At 38.8% G+C, this 10,000-nt stretch overlaps 2 protein-coding genes across 5 annotated transcripts in view; both read right to left on the reverse strand.

The window, feature by feature from the left end:
* Positions 1-2,745, reverse strand: part of ric1 (RIC1 homolog, RAB6A GEF complex partner 1) — a 76,000-nt gene extending 73,255 nt beyond the window's left edge. For all 3 annotated transcript variants that reach the window (XR_012397029.1, XR_012397030.1, XM_073935606.1), the window contains exon 1: positions 2,260-2,745. Coding sequence is in view for 1 of the 3 variants with exons in the window: in XM_073935606.1 (XP_073791707.1) it covers positions 2,260-2,400 (141 nt within the window). In the remaining 2 variants the exon portion in view is untranslated. The remainder of the gene's footprint in view (positions 1-2,259) is intronic.
* A 3,642-nt stretch (positions 2,746-6,387) lies between these two features.
* The window catches only part of c21h18orf32 (chromosome 21 C18orf32 homolog), a 10,789-nt gene continuing 7,176 nt past the window's right edge, over positions 6,388-10,000 (reverse strand). For both annotated transcript variants that reach the window (XM_073935609.1, XM_073935608.1), the window contains exon 3: positions 6,388-7,473. In XM_073935609.1, coding sequence (XP_073791710.1) covers positions 7,399-7,473 — 75 coding nt within the window. In that variant the 3' untranslated portion in view covers positions 6,388-7,398. The remainder of the gene's footprint in view (positions 7,474-10,000) is intronic.

Consider the following 10,000-nt stretch of genomic DNA (forward strand, 5'->3'; position numbering starts at 1 on the left):
GCTGAATTATGTGGATGACTAATATACAGTATTTCAACGCTAAACTAGACAAATCTGAACCTCAAAACTTTAGGATAACAGTAACAACCCAGATCTTTAGTAACACTTGTTTAAATTTAAAGACTTTGAGGGATTTAAACCTACACCCTATACAGATCTAATAACTTGAAACCGTGGTCTCTGCAAGTTTGATTCTGGGCTGAATTATCTGAGTTATCATCCATTCTTCAGCCTTTAAACAAATTAGAACCTCAAACCTTTAGGATAACAGTAACAACGCTAGCTTAGATTTAAGATGTGGGGGATTTGAACTCACAACCTACAAAGGTATACAATCTTTAACCACTAAACAACTGGACAAATTAGAAACCCAAACCTTTAGCATAACAGTAACAACCCAGACCTTTAAATCACAGTTTTTTACATGTATTGAAGTGGAGGGATTCAAACATATAACATACACAGAACTAATGGCTTACAACTGAGATTTGTGCAAACTTAGCTGAATTATCTGGACCACTGATATTCAGTCTTGAACCACTATACAACTAACGTTCGACAAATTAGAACTCTAAACCACTGTGATGACAGCAACAACACTAGTGTACATTTACAAACATGGAGGGATTCAAACCTATGACTTACAAAGGTATACAATCTTTAACTACTAAACAACTAGACAAATATAAACCTTTAAGATGATAACAGTAACAACATTAATTTGCATTAAAGACCTGGTGGGATTAGAACCTACAACCTACACAGATCTAATAGCTTGAGAGCGAATTATCTGAATTATCTGGACCACTGACACAACAGTAACAACACTAGAATACATTTAAAGACATCAACAGATTCAAACCTACAACCTACAAAGGTATACAATCTTTAACCAACTAGACAAACTTAAACCTCAAACCTATAGGTTAACAATAACAATCCAGATCTTTAATCACACATCTTTACATTGAACGACATGGAGGGATTCGAACTTACAACCTAAAAGGTATAAGATCTTTAACCACTAAACATTTAGACAACCTTAAACCTCAAACCACTAGGATGATAACAGTAACAACGCTAGATTACAGTTCATGACATGGAAGGATTTGATCCTACAACCTACACAGTTCTAACAGCTTGAAAGCGTGGTTTGTGCAAACATGGCTGAATTATCTGGACCACTGACATTCAGTCTTTAACCACATCTAGACAAATTAGGACCTCAAACCTTTAGGATAACAGTAACAACACTAGAATACATTTAAAGACATGGATGGATTTGAACCTACAACCTACAAAGGTATTCAGTCTTTAACCCCTAAACAACTAGACAAACATAAACCTCAAACCTCTAAGTTAACAGTAACAACACAGATCTTTAATCATACGTTTTTACATTTAAAGAACCTACAAAGGTATACAGCCTTAAACCACTAAACAACTAGACAAAGTTGAATCCTCATAACACTAAGGTAATAATAGTAACAACATCAGATAACATTTGATGACCTGATGGGATTCGAACATACAACCTACACAGATCTAACAGCTTAAAAGCGTGGTTTGGGCACACATAGCTGAATTATCTGGACCACTGACACACAACAGTAACAACACTAGAACACATTTAAAGACATCAACAGATTCAAACCTACAACCTACAAATGTATACAATCTTTAACCACTAAACAACTAGACAAGCTTAAACCTCAAACCTCTAACATGATAGCAGTAACAGTAACAATACTAGCTAACATTAAAGACATGGGGGGATTTGAACCTACAACCTACAAAGATCTAATAGCTTGAAAGCGTGGTTTGGGCAAACATAGCTGAATTATCTGGAGCACTGACATTCAGTCTTTAAGCACTAAACAACTAGACAAATTAGAACCTCAAACCTTTAGGATAACAGTAACAACACTAGAATACATTTAAAGACATGGACGGATTCGAACCTACAACCTACAAAGGTATACAGTCTTTAAACATTAAACAACTAGACAAACTTAAACCTCAAAGCTCTAAGTTAACAATAACAACCCAGACCTTTAAATTACACGTCTTTACATTTAAAGACTTGGAGAGATTCGAACCTACTACCTACAGGTATATGATCTTTAACCACTAAACAACCTGACAAACTTAAACCTCAAACCACGAAGACAACCGTAACAACAGTAGTTTACATTTAAAGACTAGGAGGGATTCGAACCGTGAACCGATCTAAAGCAGGAGAGATAAGCCGTTTCTTACCCTGCTGAACCAGATGCTGATCTGGGTCTCGGACAGCACAGCCAGGTAGAAGCGTTGCGCGCTGGGCTCGATCCGAAAGGGCCGCTCGTCGCTCCGCAGCGGGCACAGGAGCCGCCTCGGCCAGCCGCTCAGAAAATACATCGCGATCGGTTTCGGGTTTAAGTTCCGACCCAAATCACTGCTCCAGCGGGGCGGACAGACTCCCTCCAGCGGCCTCCATGCAGCAGACGCGAAGCTCAGCCCGGGATCATCATCAGCGGGTCCGGTGTCGCTTCGTCCAAACTCCGCGGTGTTTCTCCGGTAACGGTAGCGGGATGTGTGGCGCTGGAGCCGGTCACGGAGCAGCGGATGCGGGGCTCAGGCTCTCGGCTCTCACTGCCACACTGGATCGCTGGATTCTGGATTCCGAAGGGAAGTTTTGGATGCGAATTTCTGCCATGAATCCTCCACCGTCGCCATCTTTAGTCCCTTATTTATCCTCGATCTGCTTCAGGCTTCGGGGCGCCCCAGAGTCAAAACTGCGGTCATCCGCGCGCCTCTGAGCGTTTTCGCCGGCAGGGGGCGCACTGGGGCCCGCGGGACTTTAAACTATTTAAATTGTTTATTCATTCATTTTCTTGTCGGCTTAATCCGTTTATTAATCAGGGGTCACCACTGCGAAATGAACCAATAACTTATCCAGCATACGTTTTACGCAGCGGATGCCCTTCCAGCTGCAACCCAGTACTGGGAGAACTGTTTATTTATTTTATTGTTTCAAACAGAACATACAAACTAAATGGTACATACTCACAATATTATACAAAGCAATGCCTTCTCAAGGTTGAGTTTATTGTTATAGGCAATTTTATAAATCATTAATATAGGCAAACACAACATATATCGACACTTTAAGGTAAGGTAATGTTGTTAGAAAGTCTATTTTCTTTATTTTCCCCCTAATTTCTAATGATATCAGGACGGTTAACAATAAATGAAGTTGCAACAACATAAAACATTAAATAAAATACACAAACTAAGGTTTATTTACCCCAAAACAAGCAAACAAAAGCAAAATATATGCCAGAGGGGAAGATATATAAGGTTAATAAACGTGTATGTGTAGGTCAGTTTTTCTGACTCGTCTTGTGTTTACATGACTCTGATTTGCGTTAGACAGATTACCTGTAATGCTCTTATTTTATTGATTTTCATACACTTACTAACCCTTTCCTTTGTTTTGTTAGTCTTTTTTTTCTTTCTGCGGCTAATGTTTGTATTTTTTCTCTTTTGTATCTCTATTATATTGATCTCCTGATTGTGGTTGTTAATTTACATTTTTGAATAAAAAATAAAAATAAAAGTCTTGTGTTTACATGCTCGTGCCCGCGACCGGATGTGTGCGTGAGCAGAAGCTTGTGTTTGGCGCGCTCTACTCTCCCTCGAGTTCTGTTTTTCGTGACGCAGTGAACATGTTGGCGTCATACGTCACTTCCATACAGGTGGCGTGAACGCGCACGGTCCCGCGTCCGGTTGTTTATAGATCAGACAAGTGAACTAAAATTATTTACATATTCACAAGAGCAAGTTTTGTAAGTGTAAACAGTTTTTATTGTTTAAAATTGAAATGAAAATGTATTTAGAGTCTATTGATCGATCAATAAACTTAAATGCAATACGAACAAGAACTTTGATGAAGGACTAGACTCTTATGTTAGACTAAATGACTGAAAACCTCTAGATTGTTGTTGTTTGATTGATGACATTTGTTGTTCATTTTTTTCAAGCATTCAATTAAAAATAATAATAATATAATTTATTAAATGTCTCTTTTACTGTATTTTATTAACGTCTAGCCCCACCCCAATCCTAAACCCAACCCTCACAGCACGATAAAAATATGAATTATTGTTATACAGTGTTACAGAAGTGATGCTATATGGATGTGCGTATCTACAGCTGTATCCCTTCTAGACTTCACCTCCGCGCCCAGAGCGCGCGCGCCACCTGCTGGACAAACAGCGCAATATCCTGCACATTTCATCAATCAATACAATAATAATAAATCAATAATACAGCCTGAGTAAATATCCAAAAAGCTGTGTTTCCATTAAGATTTCTCTTTAGATGTTCTCTGAAAAGCCGATTTTTTTTTTGTTTTTACGTGTAAATCAAGGCATTTAATTAGCATACCTCTGTAGAGTACACTGTCATCTTAAAGATCCACATCTGAATGCATTAAAATAAGTCTTTACCTTGGAATAATAAGGTGCTATCTGCGTTCTAGAGGATTTTGAGATAGTGAGCTTCACAGTTTTTGCATTCAATACTGCAAACAACATGTGTGTGTGTCAGATCTGTTTCGTACATTAACAAGACAGAGACCCTGAATGTTCTCTACATGGGAATGATCAAAGTTCTCTTACATTTGCAAACTGGGGTAAAGCAAACGCAGAGAGAAGCTTCTCATTCTGAACAGTCATGTTACACATATAGTTGGGGTCAGAATTATTAGCCCCCCTGAATTATTCACCCCTTGTTTGTTTTTCCTAAATTTCTGTTTAACAGAGAGCAGATTTCTCCAACACATGTCTAATCATAACGGTGTTAATAACTCATCTCTAATCACTGATTTATTTTCTCTTCATCATGATGACAGTAAATAATATTAGACTAGATATTCTTCAAGACACTTCTATACAGCTTAAAGTGACATTTAAAGGCTTCACTAGGGTAATTAGGGTAACTAGGCAGGTTAGGGGAATTAGGCAAGTTACTGTATGATGATGGTTTGTTCTGGAGACAATCGAAAAATATATATAGCTTAAAATTGCTAATAATATTGACCTTAAAATGATTTTTTAAAAATTAAAAACTGCTTTTATTCTAGCCGAAATGAAACAAATAAGACTTTCTGCAGAAGAAAAAATATTATCAGACATGCTGTAAACATTTCCTCAATCTGTTCAACATCATTTGGGAAATATTTCAGTTACATTTAGGATTGATTTTTGTTATTTATTTAGAATAATAATTGTATGATGATGATGATGATGATGATGATGATGATGATAATAATAATAATAGGGTTAAGCAGTGGCGCAGTAGGTAGTGCTGTCGCCTCACAGCAAGAAGGTCGCTGGTTCGAACCTCGGCTCAGTTGGCGTTTCTGTGTGGAGTTTGCATGGTCTCCGTGTATGTGTGTGTTTTACAAAGATGGGTTGCGGCTGGAAGGGCATTCGCTGCGTAAAAACCTGCTGGATAAGTTGGCGGTTCATTCCGCTGTGGCGACCCCGGATTAATAAAGGGACTAAGCCGACAAGAAAATGAATGAATGAATGAATGATAATAATTGCATATTAATAATAATAATTAAAATCACAATCATCATAATGATAATAATCATAATAAACAAATTATTATATGTATTAAAGATAAATAAAAATATTTAAATATATAATAAAAATAAACAATAAATATTATAAACAACACAGAGCTATAAATTAATTACAAAAACCACCGGAAATAAATGTAAATGACATGAACTGCCCATTTACCTGTCTAAAGACATTTCTCAAACAGAAGACGTTTTAGTAATGATGATGCTTTTATTGTTATTAAATCCACATCTGAAAGCCTCAGGTCAATAAATACCTATAATACACAATAATAATAATAATAAAGCGGTATGGTGGATCAGTGGTCAACACTGTGGCCTCACAGCAAGAAGGTCGCTGGTTCGAGTCCCGGCTGGGTCATTTGGTGTTTCTGTGTGGAGTTTGCATGTTCTCCTCGTGTTGGCGTGGGTTTTCTCCGGGTGCTCCGGTTTCCCCCACAGTTCAAACACATGCGCTATAGGGGAACTGATCAACTAAACTGGCCGTAGTGTACGAGTGTGTGTGATTAAGTGTGTATGGGTGTTTCCCAGTACTGGATTGCAGCCGGAAGGGCATCCGCTGTGTAAAACATATGCTGGAATAGTTGGCAGTTCATTCCGCTGTGGTGACCCCTGATTAATAAAGGGACTAAGCTGAAGGAGAATGACTGACTGAATGGAGTGTTTTTGTAGCAGACGTCTGTACAGTCTGTTAATGTTATAACCAAGATCGACCACTAAAAGCCCCGTCACAGAAAAGAAACAGACAGAAGTAAAATAATTCTACATTTATTCTATATTAAATCTCATAAGTTACACGCAGAACTGATGCTGCTGCTGATCTGAGGTCAAAATCAGGCAGAGAACACACAAACATCATGGAATGATGGACAGACAATCTCCCTTCATCTTAATTAAATGCCAGCAGAATTAACTTAATCAAAGCATGTGTGTGTGAGAGAGACAGCGTTAGAGTGTGTGTATGAGAGAGTCTGTGTGTGAGAGAGTGAGTGTGTATATAAGTGTGTGTGTGTGAAACAGTGAGTGTGTGTATATAAGTGTGTGTGTGTGAAACAGTGAGTGTGTGTATATAAGTGTGTGTGTGTGTGTGAAAGAGTGAGTGTGTGTATATAAGTGTGTGTGTTTGTGTGTGTGTGTGTGTGTGTGTGTGTGAAAGAGTGAGTATGTATGTGTGTGTGAAACAGTGAGTGTGTGTATGTAAGTGTGTGTGTGCGCGAAAGAGTGAGTGTGTGTATATAATTGCGTGTGAAAACGTGTGTCTCTCTGTTTGTCGGTGTGTGTGATTTAGAATATATGTGTGTGTGTGTGTGTGTGCCTGTCTGTAATTGTGTGTGCCTGTCGATGCATGTGTGTGTGATTGTGGGTGAGTGAGTGCGTGTGTCTGTTTGCATGTAAGAAAGTGTGTGTGTGTGTGAGAGAGAGTTAGTGTGTGAGAAAGTGTGAGTCTTTTTTGGATGAATGATTGTTGTGTGTGTGTGTGTGCGTGTGTGTGTGTATGAATGTATCACTGCATGACAGCTTCTTGTCTCTCCACGTAAAGGCTACCATTGATCTGTATATTGGGGTAGGTGTGTGTGTGTGTGTGTGTATGTATATGTGTAAGAAAGAGAGAGATTGTGTGTGTGTGTGTGTGTGTGTGTAGATGACTAAATCACTGCACTATAATAACTCCTGTCTCTCAATGTGAAGGCTGTCATTGATCTGTGTATTGGTGTGTGTGTGTGTGTGTGTGTGTGTGTGTGTGTGTGTGTGTTTTCTCATCATCAGTCTGCTTTTTTATCCGCCACTGTCTTTGGTCCGTTCGCTGTCGATCCGTTTGCTGCTCCATTACACTCAGCCTGTGGACAACCAAAAGACAAAGATGAACAGAAGAAACACACACAAACGCACGCACGCACGCACACACACACACACACACACGCACACATGCACGCATGCACGCACACACACACACACACGCACACATGCACGCATGCACGCACACACACGCACACACACACATACACACACACACACACACACATACACACACACACACACACACACACACACACACACACACACACACACACACACACACACACACACACACACACACACACACACACACATTTTTTATACCCACTTCAGAAGTTGACTACTGTACATGTCTGCATTTAGGCAAAATAGCAAGAGAAACTAAAGCAAATCGGCTCTAACAGTTACGGTTGTTGACACACTGACTCTGAAACTTTCGTCCCTCATCATTTTTTTTTTACCGGGTTTGATTTTCTAAATTTTTGGACCTAATAAAATCTCTAAAGTTCAGAGCCTTCATACAAGAGGAAAGCTAAATGCAGAATGTTGAGCTGCAGATGACTTCATGCCAACACTCGGGCTGTGCGATTCAGGGGAAACATCTACTTGCGATTCCTTTGACAGATACTGCGACTTGATTTGCGATTTAATTTTGTAGCCAAGCTTCAGCTCAATAGTCAGCATCGTAGCTTCTTACTGCTAAAGTGCAGTGAGCGTTAGTCAAAAAGATCTGAAAAGACTTTAATTTATTTCAACATTTATTCAAATTTATTTTTAGATATTGAGAAATGAAACGCTGCGGTTACGTTCACACCGCGAGGCTCACTGCTCAAATCGGATTTGTTCTCAGATCTGATGTTTGTGCATGGCTGTTCACACTGCTCTGATAAATGTGGCCAATATCAGATCTGCCAGCCTGATCTTACGAGGAAACCGAAGTATTTTACGTTTTGCCAGTTTAGTGGCTAATTCATACGAATTCAGACGAGTTCAGTCGTACGAAATTGTACAATTTTAGGCGTGGCACCGAACCCCACCCCTAACCCCAACCGTCATTGGGGGATGAGCACATCATGCTAAATTGTACGAATTGGATTGAATTCAAACGAATTAGCCACTAAATCAAAAAGTTACGAATTGCCGTGAGATTGTGTTGGATCTGCAGTGTGAACAGATCATGGTCCTAAACTGGTTCTACACGAGGCTGTTTTGAATAGGCTTGCCTCACTAGGGATCTCTGGCACCCCTCTTTTATGGTTTAAGTCATGTCTCGCTGATCATACTCAGTTTGTTCTAGGGATGCTCATTTCGGTTAATTTTGCTATCGACAACCGCCGCTCATTAATCGGTTATTAACGGTTAACTGGTCAGATTACTATTAATTTTATATTAAACAAATTGACGCGTCTATTTTGTGTCTGACACATTAAATATTGCATAAAATACTGATTTATTTTATATGCTAGCATATTAATAATAGAACAATACAACAGAGCATCTTCACGCACCTGCAGTGTTTAGCACAGAAGAGCAGAATAAACTAAATAAAATGAATAAATAAATAGGACTGCCCTAAATTATTTTCACTTAAATAATATTTTTTTATTACAAAACGAAAACACTGACTGATTATTTTTAATAACCGGCATGGGCTGTTTTTTTCCAATCATATGTTTTTTTCTTCCGTCAAATAAAAATAGCAGACTTCCTCAAATCGCTCGCTCCATGGAAAATATGCATTTATTTAATGCCCCGCTGTTGTTATTATAATCACAAAACCTTTTTACATTTTTAATAGAAATCATCATTTAAAAAAATATGTCCTGACGTGGTTTCCTTTCTCTTCATCGCGGTTCACGTGCGCGCTGCGTGATGAAAAGACAACAACACGCGCATATGTTGACTTTTTGTAAACAGTTTTGTTGTTTAAATATGATATTGCATTAATCTGCGTACATGCTTTATAAGCTGTAAAATAAAAGGTAAAGCCTGTTTGTTGCGTTTCTGACGCAGATCCAGGTCAACATCAGCGCTGGTTTGGCATCAACACGTCTGTATCAAACAGCAATATTCTTCTTCCATTTTGCTTCTTTGGCAAATGTGTCTGTAGGCACGGGTTATACGTTATCATCCCGCAAGTTAAGCATGTCTTGCAGTTGAACAAGTGGCCGAAAACAAGCCGCACCTCACTGCCTTTATGTAGACAAGGAAAACAGAAGAGAAGAAGCGCGCCTGGTCCTCTTATGAAACGACTGAATCAGCTGGGTATCGATTATGCAAAAGTGTTGCTGTCTGTGTTGTTACAATTGTAATATTTAATAATATTGTGATATTCAAGATTTGTACATTCATACAGCTCTGGATAACTTAAAACAGCGATTAGACCATCAGAGCGATGTGAATGCGTCCTGAAGTAAAGCGAAACGGCTATAAACTCCAGCAAGATAGAGTCATTATATACAGAGTCATACTTTATAAATAAATAAAGTATAACTGTAGAAACTGTGTTCATCTTAACTGAAAGCTTCTGCGTGTTTGCTGGCCTCACGCATCGCGGACCTGTCAGTC

The sequence above is a fragment of the Danio rerio genome, chromosome 21, assembly GCF_049306965.1.
Source record: "Danio rerio strain Tuebingen ecotype United States chromosome 21, GRCz12tu, whole genome shotgun sequence".
Lineage (NCBI taxonomy): Eukaryota > Metazoa > Chordata > Actinopteri > Cypriniformes > Danionidae > Danio > Danio rerio.